Source organism: Dasypus novemcinctus, chromosome 30, assembly GCF_030445035.2.
Source record: "Dasypus novemcinctus isolate mDasNov1 chromosome 30, mDasNov1.1.hap2, whole genome shotgun sequence".
In the NCBI taxonomy this organism is placed as follows: Eukaryota; Metazoa; Chordata; class Mammalia; order Cingulata; family Dasypodidae; genus Dasypus; species Dasypus novemcinctus.
In genome coordinates this window covers 24,040,530-24,058,604 of record NC_080702.1, presented here as the reverse complement: position 1 = coordinate 24,058,604, position 18,075 = coordinate 24,040,530, and the positions used below count along the sequence as shown (strand labels likewise).

At 33.5% G+C, this 18,075-nt stretch overlaps 1 protein-coding gene across 1 annotated transcript in view; it reads left to right on the top strand.

Annotated features, from left to right (window-relative positions):
- LOC131276912 (golgin subfamily A member 6-like protein 1) overlaps positions 1 to 18,075 on the top strand; it is a 58,202-nt gene that overhangs the window by 20,703 nt on the left and 19,424 nt on the right. The window contains exons 7-10 of the mRNA XM_071212738.1: positions 3,174 to 3,194; positions 6,830 to 6,850; positions 10,958 to 10,978; positions 14,563 to 14,583. Coding sequence (XP_071068839.1) covers positions 3,174 to 3,194; positions 6,830 to 6,850; positions 10,958 to 10,978; positions 14,563 to 14,583 — 84 coding nt within the window. The remainder of the gene's footprint in view (positions 1 to 3,173; positions 3,195 to 6,829; positions 6,851 to 10,957; positions 10,979 to 14,562; positions 14,584 to 18,075) is intronic.

Below are 18,075 nucleotides of genomic sequence, written 5' to 3'. Positions count from 1 at the left end.
ATTGCATGTGTAGAATAAATGCTAAATTAATATTCTAATGATTTTCTTGAAGAAGGAACTTGGTGCATAAGAATATACACTAGGGAGATTTAGCCTGTATATGAGGTCATAGATTTCCTTAAGAAATGCTAATGGAGTTGAGATCAGCATTAATGAATGGAATAGGTATGTCAGTTAGAGCTCCGCATGTGCAAGGCAGGGAGCAGAGAGCACACTGCACACTGGGTTGACCAAATACATGATTCTAAGATGGTTGAAACATATTGACCAGGGGCTCCTAGTATAGAAAAAGTCAAGACCATAAAGTACGTAGGCAAAACCCAGAAAATATAGCATTGCTTTTGGCACACTAAGAATTTTGAAAATTGCAGACAAAAAGTACATCATGAATAGATTTAAATTTTAAAATGTCATTGTTATTGAGTGTAAAGAATTAAATACATGATTACAGTGAATTATTTACAGAGAGAAAAGTAAAATGCAATCCACCTGGGAGAGTCATTCATTTATATAAATAAATGGATCCAAAAAGTCAATTCATAATATCTTATTTAATATTCAATATTTGTTTTCAAAGTCACAAATTGTTTTTATTCTTTAGTCATTAGGCAAATACCTTATTCGGTTGTCTATTTAATGAAAAATTTTCCAGTTTAGAAACAACTCCCATGTAACACTTCTTCATTTAATTCATTTAATTATTTGTTTAATTTTTAAACTTTATTTTTAGGGAAATTTTCTATTGGTATTTAAGAGTATATACACAGAATATATTTGGAATTCCCATAGAACCACCTCCCTTATGCCTACATACTCTTACATGTTTTAGTGAACTCCTGAATTAGCATGGTATATTTGGTACATGTGACAATTCCTACTCTCCCATTCTTTGAGCTTGCCATAGAAAACCCACAAAATAATGATGCGCACAATGCCCATCATCCAAAACAGAGATGCAGAAAGGAAAATTCCTTCCATTTGCTCAGTGGTATCTGCATCCCCTTTCATCATGGTGCTCTCTGGTTACTTTTAAGATTTATTTACATCATAATTATTTATTAATTGATTCATTCACCCCTTCCTTCATACATTGATTCATTGATCTGTTGACTCATTCATTCACTCATTCATTCTGTCATTTGTTTTGTTTCAAAGCAGAGACTAGCAGGAGATTATTAGATTAATTAATTTAATTAATTTAGAAGGAGAGGTTCTAAAGTCAGATGCACTGGGATCATATTCCAGCTATATTACTTAGAAGCTTCATGATTTTGCAAATGATTTTTTAATTTCCTAAGGCATGTTTATTTATTTAAAAAATAATATAATCATATTTATAACATAATGTTATAAGTAATAAAAAGTTCACATATCTAAAAATGTTGACATCTATTGTATTATCAATAGTAGTAGTGTTAGTAGTAGTAGAATTAGTAGCTTTCATGCATTTAGTTATTGAACCTGGCAAGGACAAGATTGTTTGAAAGCATTATTCAGGACACTATGAACACAAAACCGAACCACTCAACTATTTAGTTGTCCTCTGTTCTTTCTGTGAATTTATAAAATAGACCATTTAAATTATCATGTATAGAATATAATTCATTCTCACAGTGATTATTCTCCTGTACATGTGGTATTTATATTGGTCTATATACACCCTGGACACTAATCATAAAATGTTGATTTCCATAATAACAAAAAATGATGAAAATTTTCAAGTAGAATTATGAAAGAAATTTTCGATATATTTAAAATTCTCTTTTCACTCTTATCTACTACATTTCATTAAATTTTTTAATCAACTGAGCTGATAAAAATTTGCTAAGTTTTAATTTAATATTATGTAGTAACCTTATAATTCATTTTAAGAAAAACAATTCCATAGAGTACAGTAGTAAGACATATCAGCTTCTGTCCAGGATATGGTTAAGGATTAAATATACACTACTGTGATGAATCAATTTTACATGTTCAGGATCAACAAATTAATGTTATTAGGAGAAAAAAAACCATATTCTCCTTCAAAGTCCACACTCCAATTCAAAGCAGACAGAAACCAAAGTGCACATATATTGTTGTTGTTTTTTTTATTTCCCAATATGTGGGGAATGGAAACCTCCCTCTCTAGACTCACAAATGACCCTGGAGAACTGCCCCATTGCACAGACTACTACACATAATATTGGATATACCCAAAAAGGATTCAGCAGTGGGTTTGCAGCAATGCTTCCAGATTGTTTTCCTTAACTTTTTTTAACTGCTACTCACATAAGGGTTTCGGGGTAACCCCCAAATTCAGGTGGATGTTGACAAAAATCAATCAAGTACCTGACTCCATATTCTCTCAGTGGTCCTCACCAGCCCAAGAGGCAGCCACCCCTCCCCCATAGACATTCCAAGACAACTGTGGATTTCCCCTAAGGATTCTCCTTTGCCTGAGCACATGCCCAGAAGACCAGTAGACATGTTGTCTCTTGGCTCATTCCTCACCCGTTTTGCAATCCAGTTCTTGAAGGGCATGAGAATGTAAGGCCATGAGATTGAAGAACACACCGGGCTTTTTGTCAGGCATAAGATTTAATTGGACTTGTGGACAGGAAAGAATCTTTGACAGTGGCAGGCCAAAGAATAATGCTCCACAAAGAGAATGGAGAATCTCAGGTGATCTATAAGTGGTTTCAGAACAAGGACATTCCATAGGGAGAAGAACAGAGTTCCTTATAGGGACATGAGAATCTTAGAAACTGGTGTGGAGATGTTTTTAATGAGCTCCTAGAAAGGAGGTTTATGAAGGTCTTTAATAGAAAAGGGAAGATTATGCTTTTTTATATCATCTATGCATTCTTACCCTTCTGGGGAGGATTATTAAATTTAACCTATGTCTATGTCCTGATGGCACTAAGTGCTGAGGAACTAAGGGGACCTTGGGAACCTCACTATTACATTGATAATGCAAGCAGAAAATTTTCTTGCAATTCATCAAGGAATGGGCCATTGCTTAGTATATATGTGAGATAGTATTGACAACTGTTATGCTTTAAAGAGCTATTTAGGGCTGACTTTTTTATTTTAATAAAAATATAAAATATCTGGTCTAGATAATCTGCAAGTAGTGCCTGGAGACACATTCTAACATATTTTTGTTTTTACCTTTTTTTATCTTTATGCAGAGAAATTAATTCTAGAAAATGGTGAGTGATATATATTTTTCTTTTAGACAGCATTTGAGCTTTCGAAATCCAATAATATCTACAAATTGAGCTTAAAAATTACTGAAGGAAAATCAAAATTCAGAGTTAATGAGATGTTTTTTGATGCTGTAAAAAAATAGTGAGTGTCAATTAAACTTTCTTTACCTGTTTGTAAAATTGTAAGTGTAAATTTCTCATCAGAGAGAAAGGTGTTGTGGTTAAATATAGATTAAGATGTGCCAATTTGAGCTATATGCGGACTGGGACTCTGAGTTTGTTTATCTGCCTCGTATATTCAAGTTCAGTGATTCCTTGTGCATGTAAAAATCCACTCTAATATGTTCTTGGTTCTTGAGAAACATTACTGGAAAAAGGAAAAAAAAGAGAAAGGATCCCCAATGCCTTGAAGTTTCTATTATAGTAGAGATGTACAATTGCATATATAGAATAAATGCAAAATTAATATTCTAATGATTTCCTTGAAGAAGCAACTTCATGCATGAGAATATAGCTAGGGAGATTTGGACTATGTATGAGGTCATAGATTTCCTTAAGAAATGGTAATGAAGTTAAGATCAGCATTAATGAATGGAATAGGTATGCCAATGAGAACTCTTCATGTGCAAGGCAGAGAGCAGAGAACACACTACACTCTGGGTTGTCCAAATACATGATTCTATGACGGTTGGAACAAAATGACCAGGGGCTTCTGGTGTGGAAAACAGTCAAAACTATAAGGTATGTAGGCAAAACCCAGAAAATATAGCATTCCTTTTGGCTTTCTTAGAGTTTTGACAATTGAAGACAAAAAGAGCATCATGAATAGATTTAAATTTTAAAATGTCATTTTTATTGAGTGTAAATAATTAATTAGATGATTAGAGTGTAATGTTTACAGAGAGAAAAGTAAAATGCAATCCACCTGGGAGATTCACTCATTTATATGTATACAAATGGGTCCAAAAAGTCAATTCATAATGCCTTATTTAATATTCAATATTTGCTCTGTGAAGTCACAGATTGTTTTCATTCTTTAGGCATTATGCAAATCCCTTACTTGGTTGTCTATTTAATGAAAAATTTTCCAGTTAAGAAACAGATCCCATGTAACACTACTTCATTTAATAATTTTTTAATTTTTAAGCATTATTTTTAGGGAAATTTTCTATTGATATTTAAGAGAATATACACAGAATATATTTGGAATTCCCATAGAAACACCTCCCTTACACTTATGTTTTAGTGAACTCCTGAATTAGTGTGGTATGTTTGGTACATGTGACAATTCCTACTCTCCAGTTCTTTGAGCTAACCTTAGACAACCCACAAAATAATGATGCAGCACAATGCTCGTTACCCAGAACAGAGACTGTTTGTAGATTCGGACCGGAAAATTCCTTCCATTTGCTCGGTGGTATCTGCATTACCTTTCATCATAGTGCTGTATACTTTTAAGATTTATTTATGTAGTAAATATTGATTGATTCATTCATTCATGCCCTCCTTCATCCATTGATTCATTTATTTGTTGATTCATTCATTCAGCCTTTCATTCATTTACTCATTCATTCTGTCATTTACATTGTTTTGTTTCAAAGCAGAGACTAGCAAAAGATTATTAAATTAATTTTTTAGAAGGAGAGGTTCTAAAAACAGATGCACTGAGTATATATTCCAGCTATATTACTTAGAAGCTTCATGATTTTGCAAAATATTTTTTAGTTTCCTAAGGCATGTTTATTTATTCAAAAATAATATAATCATAATATTTATAACATACTGTTATATGTATTAAAGAGTTCACATATCTGAAAACCTTGACAGTATTGTATTATTAACAAGTTTTAGTACTAGAATTAATAGCTTTCATGGATTTAATTATTGTATCTGTCAAGGACAAGATTGATTTAAGGTATTATTCACAGCACTATAAAATCAAAACAGAACAACTCACCTATTTAGTTTTCCCTCTATTCTTTCTGTTAATCTGTAAATTGGACAATTTAAATTGTCATGTATGGAATAAAATTCATCATCACAGTGAATTATTCCACTGCACTTTTTTTTGGTATTTATTTTGGTTTAGACACAGAGTGGACACTACCTAATCATAAAATGTTGATTTCCATAACAACAAAAATTGTGAAATTTTTCAAGTAAAGTTATGAAAGGAATTTTTGATATATTTATAATACTCTTTTCACTCTTATCTGCTACATTTCATTTAATTTTTTAATCAACTGAACTGGCAAAAATTTGCTAAGTTTTAATTTAGTATTATATAGTAACTTTATAATTCATTTTAAGGAAAACAATTCCATAGAGAAAATTAATAAGACATTTGAGCTCCTGTCCAGGACAAGGTTAAGGTTAAATACACTACCCTGAAGAATCAGTTTTACTTGTTCAGGATCCACACAGTAATATTACTAGAAAAAAAAGATCTTGCCCTTCAATGCCCACACTCCAACTCTAAAGAATATTGATGAGGTAATGGAAATAGAAACCAAAGTGCACATAACTTTTCTTTTTTTTTTTTTTTTTTTTTTTTTGCCAATATGTGTGGAAGGGAATCCTCCCTTTTTAGAATCACAAATGACCCTGGTGAACTGCCCCATTTCACACACTACTACACCTAAAATAGGATACACCCAAAAAAGAATCAGCAGTGGGTTTGCAGCAATGCTTCCAGATTGTTTTCCTTATCTTTTTTAACTGCTACTCACATAAGAGTTTTGGTGTAACCCCCAAATTCATGTGGATGTTAACAAAACTCAATCAAATACTTGACTCCTTTTTCTCTCAGTGGTCCTCACCAGCCCAAGAGGCAGACACCCCTCCCCACATAGACATTCCAAGCCAGCCGTGGATTTCCCTTAAGGATTCTCCCTTGCCTGAGCACATGCCCACAAGACCAGTGGACATGCTGTGTCTTGGCTCATTCCTCACCCATTTTTACAAACCAGTTCTTGAAGGGCATAAGAAGGTGAGGCCATGGGATTGAAGAATACACCTGGCTTTTTGTCGGGCATAAGATTGGACTTGTGAACAGCGAAGAATCTTTGACAGTGGCAGGCCAAAGAATAAGTAAGTTAATGATCCACAAAGAGAATGAAAATATCAGGTGATTTATAAGTGGTTTCAAAATAAGGACATTGCATAGGGAGAGGAACAGAGTTCCTTGAACGGATATGTGAAGCTTAGAAACTGGTGTGGAGATGTTTTTACTGTTGTCCAAGAAAGGAGGTTTATGAGGGTCTTTAACAGAATTGGGAAGATTATGCTTTTTGATATCATCTATGCATTCTTACCCTTCTGGGGAGGATTATTAAATTTAACCTATGTCTATGTCCTGATGGCACCTAAGTGCTAAGGAACTAAGGGGGCCTTGGGAACCTCACTATTACATTGATAAAGCAAGCAGAAAATTTTCTTGCAATTCATCATGGAATTGGCCATTGCTTCGTATGTATGTGAGATGGTATTGACAACTATTATGTTTTAAAGAGATATTTATAGCTAATTTTCTTATTTTAATAAAAATATATAACATCTGATCTAGACCATCTGCAACTCCTGTATGGAGAAACATTCTAACTCATTTTTGTTTTTACCTTTTATTTACCTTTGCACAGAGAAATTAAAAAAAAACAACGGTGAGTGATATTTACTTTTCTTTTAGATAGTATTTGAAACCTCAAAATCTAATAATATACACAATCAAGCTTAAGAATTACCAAAGCACAATAAAAAATCAGAGTTACTTAAATGCTTATTGATGCAGTAAAATAGTACTGTGTCAAAATATTTTTGCCTATTTTTAAAATTGTGAGTGTAAATTTCTCATCAGAGAGATAGTTTTTGTGGTTAAATATAGGTTAAAATGTGATACTTTGACCTATGTGAGGACTGGTAGTCTGAGTTCTTTCATCTGCTTCATTTTTTCAAGTTCAATGTTTCCTTGTGCATGTAAAAATATACTCTCTAATATGTTCTTGGTGCTTGAGAAACATTACTGGAAAAAGAAAAAAAGAGGAAGGGTCCCCAGTGCATTGAGGTTTCTATTATGGTATAGATGTACAATTGCATGTATAGAATAAATGATAAATTAATAATCTAATGATTTCCTTGAAGAAAGAACTTGGTGCATAAGAATATACACTAGGGAGATTTGACCTATATAAGAGGTTCTAGATTTCCTTATGAAATGGTAAAGGAGTTGATATCAGCATTAATGAATGGAATAGGTATGACAATGAGAGCTCTGCATGTGCATGGAAGGGAGCAGAGAGCACACTACACTCTAGGTTGACCAAATACATGATTTTATGACAGTTGGCCCAAATTGACCAGGGGCTTCTAGTGTGGAAAACAGTCAAGACTATAAGGTACTTAGGCAAAACCCAGAAAATATAACCTTGCTTTTGGCATAATAAGAGTTTTGATGATTGCAGGCCATTAGCTTTATAAATAGATTTAATTTTAAAATGTCATTTTTACTGAGCTGATTAGATGATTACAGTGAAATGTTTACAGAGAGAAAAGTAAAATGCAATCCGCCTGGGAGATTCACTCATTTATATAAATAAATGGGTCCAAAAAGTCTATTCATAATAACTTATTTAATATTCAATATTTATTCTTCAAAGTCACAAAGTATTTTTATTCTTTAGTCATTATGTAAATCCCTTACTCGGTTGTCTATTTAATGAATAATTCTCCAGTGAAGAATGTAACATTTCTTCATTTAATTATTTGTTTAATATTTAAATTTTATTTTTAGGGAAATTTTAGATTGATTTTTAAGAGAATATACACAGAATATATTTGGAATTCCCATAGAACCACCTCCCTATACCTACACATTCTTACATTTTTAGTGAACTCCTGATTCAGTATGGTATATTTGGTACATGTGACAATTCCTACTCTCCTGTTCTTTGAGCTTGCCATAGACAACCCAGAAAATGATGCTGCTGCACAATGCCCATCATCCAAAACAGAGAGTGTTTATAGATGCAGACAGGAAAATTCCTTCCCATTTGCTCAGTGGTATCTGTATCCCCTTTCATCATGGTGCTCTCTCTTTACCTTTAATTTATTTATGTAATAATTATATATTGCTTGATTCATTCATCCCTTCCTTCATCTATTCATTCACTGATTGTTGATTCATTCATTCACTCATTCATCCTGTCATTTATTTTGTTTTGTTTCAAAGCAGAGACTAGCAAGAGATTATTAGATTAGTTTTTTAGAAGAAGAGCTTCTAAATTCAGATGCACTGGGTTTATATTCCAGCTATATTACTTAGAAGCTTCCTGATTTTGCAAAAGATTTTTTAGTTTCCTAAGGCATGTTTATTTATTTAAAAATAACATAATCATCACATTTATAACATACTGTTATAAGTATTACAAAGTTCACATTTCAAAAAATCTTGACATGTATTATATTATTAATAGTAGTGTTAGTCGTAGTAAAATTAATAGCTTTCATGGATTTAGTTATTGAACCTGGCAAGGACAAGATTGTTTTAAGTCATTATTCAGGAAACTATGAAAACAAAACTGAACAACAGAACATTTTAGCTTTCCCTCCGTTCTTTCTGAGAATTTATAAATTGGACAATTTAAATGATCATGTATGGAATATAATTCATCATTACTGTGAATTACTCCACTGTAGATGTTTTGGTATCATATTGGTCTAGGTACAGTGTGGACACTAACTAATCATAAAATGTTGATGTCCATAACAACAAAAATCATGAACTTTTTCAAGTAGAGTTATGAAAGGAATTTTTGATATATTTAAAATTCTTTTCACTATTATCTGCTACATTTCATTTCATTTTTTTTCTTTTAACTGCACTGTTTTATTAAATCATCCATCTTTCTCTCTCTGTCTCCATCTAGCCATCTATCCTTCATTTTCTTTTTCATTTAATTTTTTAATCAACTGAACTGTCAAAAATTTGCCAAGTTTTAAATTAGTATTATATAGTAACCTCATAATTCATTTTAAGGAAAACAATTCCATAGAGAAAATTAATAAGACATTTCAGTTCCTGGTCAGGATATGGTTATGGCTAAATATACACTACCCTGATGAGTCAGTTTTACTTATTCAGAATCTACACAGTAATGTTTCTTGAAAAAAAATATCTTGCCCTTCAGAGCCCACACTCCAACTCTAAAGAATATTGATGTGGTAATGGATACAGAAATGAAAGTGGACATAACTCCTTTTTTTTCCCAATATGTGGGGAAGGGAAACCTCCCTTTAGTGACTCACAAATGACCCTGGAGAACTGCCCCATTTCACACACTACTACACCTGATAGGATACTCCTAAAAAGAATCAATGGTAGGTTTGCAGCAATGCTTCCAGATTGTTTTCCTTATCTTTTTTAACGGCTACTCACATAAGGGTTTAGGGGTAACCCCCAAATTCAGGCGGATGTTGACAAAAATCAGTCAAGTACATGACTCTATATTCTCTCAATGGTCCTCACCAGCCCAAGAGGCAGCCACCCCTCCCCACATTGGCATTACAAGCCAACTGTGGATTTACTGTAAGGATTCTCCTTTGCCTGAGCACGTGACCAGAAGATCAATAGATGTGCTGTCTCTTGGCTCATTCCTCGCCCGTTTATACAAACCAATTCTTGAAAGGCAAGAGAAGGTGAGGTCATGAGATTGAAGAATACACCTGGCTTTTTTCAGGCATAAGATTTAATTGGACTTGTGAACAGGGAAAAATCTTTGACAGTGGCAGGCCAAAGAATAAGTAAGTAATGACTCAAAAAGAGAATGGAAAATGTCAGGTGATTTATAAGTGGTTTCAAAATAAGGACATTGCATAGGGAGAGGAATAAAGTTCCTTGTACAGACAAATGAAGCTTAGAAACTTGTGTGGAAATGTTTTTAATGTGCTCCTAGAAAGGAGGTTTACAAAGGTCTGTAACAAATGGGAAGAGTATGCTTTTTGATGTCATCTATGCATTCTTACCTTTCTAGGAAGGATTATTAAATTTAACCTATGTCTAGGTCATGATGGCACCTAGATGCTGAGGAAAAAAGAGGACCTTGATAACCTCAATATTAGATTGAAAATGTAAGCAGAAAATTTTCTTGCAATTCATCATGGAATTGTCCATTACTTAGTATGTATGTGAGATGGTATTGACAACTATTATGTTTTAAAGAGATATTTATAGCTAATTTTCTTATTTTAATAAAAATATATAAGGGAAGTAGACTTGGCCCAGTGAATAGGGCGTCTGTCTACCACATGGGAGGTCCGTGGTTCAAACCCTGAACCTCCTTGACCCATGTGGAGCTGGCCTATGCGCAGTGCTGATGCGAGCAAGGAGTGCCGTGCCTCGCAGGGGTGTCCCAGAATAGGGGAGCCCCAAGCACAAAGAGTGCATTCCATAAGGAGACCCGCCCAGCGCAAAAGAAAGTGCAGCCTGCCCAAGAATGGTGCTGTACACATGGAGAGCTGACACAGAAAGATGATGCAACAATAAGAAACACAGATTCCCATGCATGCCGCTGACAACAACAGAAGCAGACAGAGAAGAACAGGCAGCAAATGGACACAGAGAACAGACAACTGGGGCAGGGCTGGGGGAGGAAAGGGAAGAGAAATTTAAAAAATATATATATATATAAAACATGTGATCTAGACTATCTGAAGGTCGTGTATGGAGACACATTCTAACACATTTTTTTTACCTTTTATTTATCTTTACATAGAGACATTAAAAACACGCAATGGTGAGTGATATGTACTTTTCTTTTAGACAGTATTTGAAATCTCAAAATCTAATAGTATCCACAAGTTGAGCTTAAAAATTACCAAAGCATAATAAAACCCAGAGTTAATTAAATGCTTATTGATGCTGTAAAATAGTATTCAGTGTCAAAATATTTTTGCCTATTTTTAAAATTGTAAGTGTAAATTTCTCATCAGAGAGATAGTTTTGTGGTTAAATGTAGGTTAAAATGTGACACTTTGAGCTATGTAAGGACTGGTAGTCTGAGTTCTTTCATCTGCCTCATTTGTTCAAGTTCAGTGATTCTTTGTGCATGTAAAAATATACTCTAATATGTTCTTGGTGCTTGAAAATCATTACTGGAAAAAGAAAAAAAAAGAGAAAGGATCTCCAATGCACTGAGGTTTCTATTGTGGTATAGATGTACAATTGCATGTGTAGAATAAATGCTAAATTAATAATCTAACAATTTCCTTGAAAAAGGAACTTGATGCCTAAGAATATACACTAGGGAGATTTGGGCTACATATGAAGTCTTAGATTTCCTTATGAAATACTAAAGGAGTTGATATCAGCATTACTGAATGGAATAGGTATGCCAATGAGAGCCCCGCTTGCAAAGCAGGGAAAAGAGAGCACCCTACATTCTGGGTTGACCAATTACATGATTCTAAGTTGGTTGGCACATATTTACCCTGGGTTTCTAGTGTGGAAAACAGTAAAAAATACAAGGTCCATAGGCAAATCACAGGAAATATAACACTGCTTTTGGCATGCTAAGAGTTTTAAAAATTGCAGTCAATTAGCATCATGAATAGATTTAAATTTTAAAATGTTATTTTTATTGAGTGTGAATAATTGAATACATGATTACAGTGAAATGTTTACAGAGAAAAGTAAAATGTAATCCACCTGGGAGAGTCACTCATTTACATAAATAAATGGGTCCAAAAAGTCAATTCATAATAACTTGCTTAATATTCAGTATTTGTTCTTCATATTCACAAATTGTTTTTCATCTTTAGTCATTATGCAAATTCCTTACTCATTTGTCTATTTAAGGAATATTTTTCCAGTGAAGAGGGAACTCCCATGTAACACTTCTTCATTTAATTATTTGCTTAATATTTAAACATTAATTCTGGGGAAATTTTAGAGTGATGTTTAAGAGAATATACACAGAATATATTTGGAATTCCCATAGAACCACCTCCCTTACACCTACTCACTTTACATAGTTTAGTGAACTCCTGAATTAGTGTGGTATATTTGGTACATGTGACAATTCCTAATCTCCAGTTCTTTGAGCTTGCCATAGACAACCCACAAAAGGATGATGCTGCACAATGCCCATCATCCAAAACAGAGATGCAGACAGGAAAATTCCTTCCATTTGCTCACTGGTGTCTGTATCCTCTTCCATCATGGTGCTGTTTACTTTTAAGATTTATTTACAAAGTAATTATTTATTGATTGATTCATTCATCTCTTCCTTCATCCATTGATTCATTGATTTGTTGATTCATTCATTCACTCATTCATTCTTTCACTTGTTTTTTTTCAAAGCAGAGACTAGCAGGAGATTATTAGACTCATTTTTTAGGAGAGTTTCTATATTCAGATGCACTGGGTTTATATTCCAGCTATATTACATAGAAGGTTCATGACTTTGCAAAATACTTTTTAGTTTCCTAAGGCATGTTTATTTATTTTAAAATGATATAATCATCATATTTATAACTTACTTTCATAAGTATTAAAGAGTTCACACATCCAAAAATCTTGATATGTATTTTATTATTAATAGTAGTGTTAGTAGTAGTAGAATTAATAGCTGTCATGGATTTAGTTATTGTACTTGGCAAGGACAAGTTTGTTTTAAGTTTGTTTTGTATGAAAACAAAACAGAACAACTCAACTATTTAATATTCCCACCATTCTTTCTGTGACTTTATAAATTGGACAATTTGAATTATCATGTATGGAATATAATTCATCATCACAGTGAATTATTCCACTGCACATGTTTTTGGTATCATATTGGTCTAGATACAGCAAGGACACTAATCATAAAATATCGATTTCCAATACAACAAAAATCATGTACTTTTTCAAGTAGCATTATGAAAGGAATTTTTGCTATATTTATAATTCTCTTTTCACTCTTATCTGCTACATTTCATTTAATTTTTAATCAACTGAACTTTCAAAAATTTGCCAAGTTTTCATTTAATATTATATTGTAAAATTATAATTCATTTTAAGGAAAATAATTCCATAGAGAAAATTAATAAGACATGTCAGCTTCTTTCCAGTATTTTTAAGGGTTAAATACACTACCCTGATGAATCAGTTTTACTTGTTCAGGATCCACACAGTAATGTTAATAGAAAAAAAAAATCTTGCCCTTCAATGCCCACACTCCAACTCTAAAGAATATTGATGAGGTAATGGAAATAGAAGCCAAAGTGCACATAACTTTTCTTTTTTTTTTTTTTTTTTGCCAATATGTGTGGAAGGGAATCTTCTCTTTTTAGAATCACAAATGATCCTGGTGAACTGCCCCATTTCACACACTATTACACCTAAGATGAGATACACCCAAAAAAGAATCAGCAGTGGGTTTGCAGCAATGCTTCCAGATTGTTTTCCTTATCACTTTAACTGCTACTCACATAAGAGTTTTGGTGTAACCCCCAAATTCACGTGGATGTTGACAAAACTCAATCAAGTATGTGACTCCATATTCTCTCAATGGTCCTCACCAGCCCAAGAGGCAGCCACCCCTCCCCATATTGGCATTACAAGCCAACCTTTGATTTACCCTAAGGATTCTCCTTTGCCTGAGCACATGCCCGCAAGACCAGTAGACGTGGTCTCTTGGCTCATTCCTCACGTGTTTTTACAATCCAATTCTTGAAGGGCATGAAAAGGTGAGGCCATGAGATTGAAGAATACACCTGGCTTTTTGGCAGGCATAAGATTTAATTGAACTTGTGAACAGGGAAGGATCTATGACAGTGGCAGACCAAAGAATAAGTAAGATAGTGCTCCACAAAGAGAGTGGAAAATGTCAGGTGATTTATCAGTGGATTCATATCAAGGACATTCCATAGGGAGAGGAACAGAGTTCCTTGTATGGACAAAAGAAACTTGGAAACTGATGTGGAGAGGTTTTTAATGTGCTCCTAGAAAGGAGGTTTAATAAGGTCCTTAACAGGAAGGGGAAGATTATGCTTTTGATGTCATCTATGCATTCTTACCATTCTAGGGAGGGTAATTAAATTTAACCTATGTCTAGGTCATGATGGCACCTAAGTGCTGAGGGGCTAAGGGGTCCTTGGGAACTCACTATTACATTCATAATGTAAGCAGAAAATTTTCTTGCAATTCATCATGGAATTGGCCATTGTTTAGTATGTATGTGAGATAGTTTTGACAACTATTATGTTTTAAAGACCTATTTAGAACTTACTTCCTTTTTTTCATAAAACTATATAACATCTGGTCTAGATTATCTGGAAGTAGATGTGAAGACACATTCTAACACATTTTTGTTTTTACCTCTTATTTATCTTTATGCAGAGGAATTAAAAACAGACAATGGTGAGTGATATTTATTTTTCTTTTAGACAGCATTTGTACCTTCAAAATCCAACAATATCCACAAATTGAGCTTAAAAATTACAAAAGCAAAATCAAAAGTCACAGTTAAATGAAATGCTTCTTGATGCTATACAAGTGTTGAGTGTCAATTAAAATATCTTTACCTATTTGTAAAATTAAAAGTGTAAATTTCTCATCTGAGATTGTTTTTGTGGTTAAATGTGTTAAGATGTACCAGTCTGAACTATATGAGGACTGGAACTCTGAGATCTTTCATCTGCCTCATTTTTACAAGTTCAGTGATTCACGTGCATGCAAAAATATACTCTCTAATATGTTCTTGGTGCTTGAGAAAAATTACTGGAAAAGAAAAAAAGAGAAAGGATCCTCAATGAACTGAGGTTTCTATTATGGCATAGATGTCCAATTGCATGTGTAGAATAAATGCTGAATTAATAGTCTAATGATTCCCTTGAAGAAGGAACTTTGTGCCGAAGAATATACGAATATACGCTAGGGAGATTTGGCCTATATATGAGGTCATAGATTTCCTTAAGAAATGCTAATGGAGTTGAGATCACATTAATGAATGGAGTAGGTATGTCAATGAGAGCCCCACATGTGCAAGGCAGGGAGCAGAGAGCACCCTGCACTCTGGATTTACCAAATACATGATTCCATGTTGGCTGAGCAAAAATTGACCAGAGGCTTCTAGTGTAGAAAAAGTCAAGACCATAAAGTACGTAGGCAAAACCCAGAAAATATAGCAATGCTTTTGGCATGCTAAGAGTTTTGACTATTGCATACCAAAAGTGCATCAAGAATAGATTTAAAATTTAAAATGTCATTTTTATTGAGTGTAAAGAATCGAATACATGATTACAGTGAATTGTTTACAGAGAGAAAAGTAAAATGCAATCCCCCTGGGAGATTCACTCATTTATAGAAATAAATGGGTCCAAAAAGTCAGTTCATAATAACTTGCTCAATATTCAGTATTTGTTCTTCAAAGTCACAAATTGTTTTTATTCTTTCATCATTATGCAAATCCCTTACTCAGTTGTCTATTTAATGAAGATTGTTCTAGTTAAGAAAAAACTCCTGTGTAACACTTCTTCATTTAATTATTTGTTTAATTTTTAAACTTTATTTTTAGGGAAATTTTAGATTAATATTTAAGAGAATATACACAGAATATATTTGGAATTCCCATAGAACCACCTCCCTTACACCTACTCACTTTACATGTTTAGTGAATGCCTGAATTACTGTGGTATATTTGGTACATGTGACAATTCCTACTCTCCCGTTCTTTGAGCTTGTCATAGAAAACCCACAAAATGATGATGCTGCACAATACCCATCATCCAAAACAGAGACTGTTTGAAGATGCAGACAGGAAAATTCCTTCCATTGCTCAGTGGTATCTGTATCCTCTTCCATAGTGGTGCTCTCTGTTTACTTTTAAGATTTATTTATGAAGTAATTATTTTTTGATTGATTGATTCATCCCTTCATTCATCCATTGATTCATTGATTTGTTGATTCATTCATTCAGCCTTTCATTCACTCACTCATTCATTCTGTTATTTCCTTGGCTTTGTTTCAAAGCAGAGACTAGCAGGAGATTATTAGAATAATTTTTTAGAAGGAGAGGTTCTAAATTCAGATGGACTGGATTTATATTCCATCTATATCACTTAGAAGCTTCATGATTTTGCAAAAGAATTTTTGGTTTCCTAAGGCATGTTTATTTATTTAAAAATAATATAATCATCATATTTATAACATAATCTTCTAAGTATTAAAAAGTTCACATATCTAAAAATCCTGCCATATGTTGTATTATTAGTGGTAATGGTATTAGTATTAAAATAAAAATCTTTCATGGATTTAGTTTTTGAACCTGACATGGACAAAATTGTTTTAGGACTTTATTCAAGATACTATGGAAACAAAACAGAACAACTCAGTTATTAATTTTCACTCAATTCTTCTTGTGAATTTATAAATTGGACATTTAAATTATCATGTACGGAATATAATTCATCATCACAGTGAATTATTCCACTGCACATGTTTTTGGTACTTATGTGTTGTAAGTTTTAGCCTGTTCCCTAACTAATCATAAAATGTTGATTTCCATAACAACAAAAATCATGAACTTTTTCAAATAGAGTTATGAATGGAATTTTTGATATATTTAAAATTCTCTTTTCACAATTATCTGCGACATTTTATTTAATTTTTTAATCAGTTGAAATTTCAAAAATTTGCTAGGTTTTTATTTAGTATTATATATTAACCTCATAATTCACTTTAAGGAAAGCAATTACAGGGAGAAAATTAATAAGACATTTTAACTCCTGTCCAGGGCATGTTGAAGGGATAAATATACACTGCCCTGATGAATCAGTTTTATTTATTCAGAATCCACACAGTAATGCTACTTGAAAAAAATATCTTGCCCTTCAGAGCCCACACTCCGACTCTAAATAAAGTTGACACCGGACTGGAGACAGAAACGAAAGTGGACATAAGTCTTTTTTTTTTCCCCATACGTGGAGAAGGGAAACCTCCCTTTAGAGACTCACAAATGACCCTGGAGAGCTGTCCCATTTCACACACTACTACACCTAAGATAGGATACACCCAAAAGAATCAGCGGTGGGTTTGCAGCAATGCTTCCAGACAGGTTTCCTTGTCTTTTTTAACTGCTAATCACATAAGGGTTTGGGGGTAACCCACAAATTCATGTGGCTGTTGACAAAAATCAATCAAGTACGTAACTCCATATTCTCTCAATGGTCCTCACCAGTCCAAGAGGCAACCATGCCTCCCCACATTGGCATTACAAGCCAACCTTTGATTTACCCTAAGGATTCTCCTTTGCCTGAGCACATATCCACTATACCAGTAGACGTGCTTTTCTTAACTCATTCCTAGTTCATATTTACAAACCAATTCTTGAAGGGAATGAGAAGGTGAGACCTTGAGATTGACACATTCACCTGGTTTTTTGTCAGGCATAAGATTTAATGGACTTGTGGACAGGGAAGATTCTTTGACAGTGGCAGTCCAAAGAATAAGTATGTTAATGATCCACAAAGAGAATGGAAAATGTCATGTGATTTATAAGTGGCTTCAGAACAAGAACATTCCATAGGAATAGGAAGAGTGTTCCTTGTAGGGACTCATGAAGCTTAGAAACTGGTTTGGAGATGTTTTTAATGTGCTCTTAGAAAGGAGGTTTATGAAGGTCTTTAACAGAAATGGGAAGATTATGCTTTTTGGTGTCATCTATGCATTCTTATCCTTCTGTGGAGGATTATTAAATTTAACCTATGTCTAGGTCATATGGCCCCTAAGTGCTGAGGAACTAAAGGGACCTTGGTAACCTCAATATTACATTGAAAATGTAAGCCGAAAATTTTCTTGCAATTCATCATGGAATTGGCCATTGCTTAATATGTATTTGAGATGGTATTGACA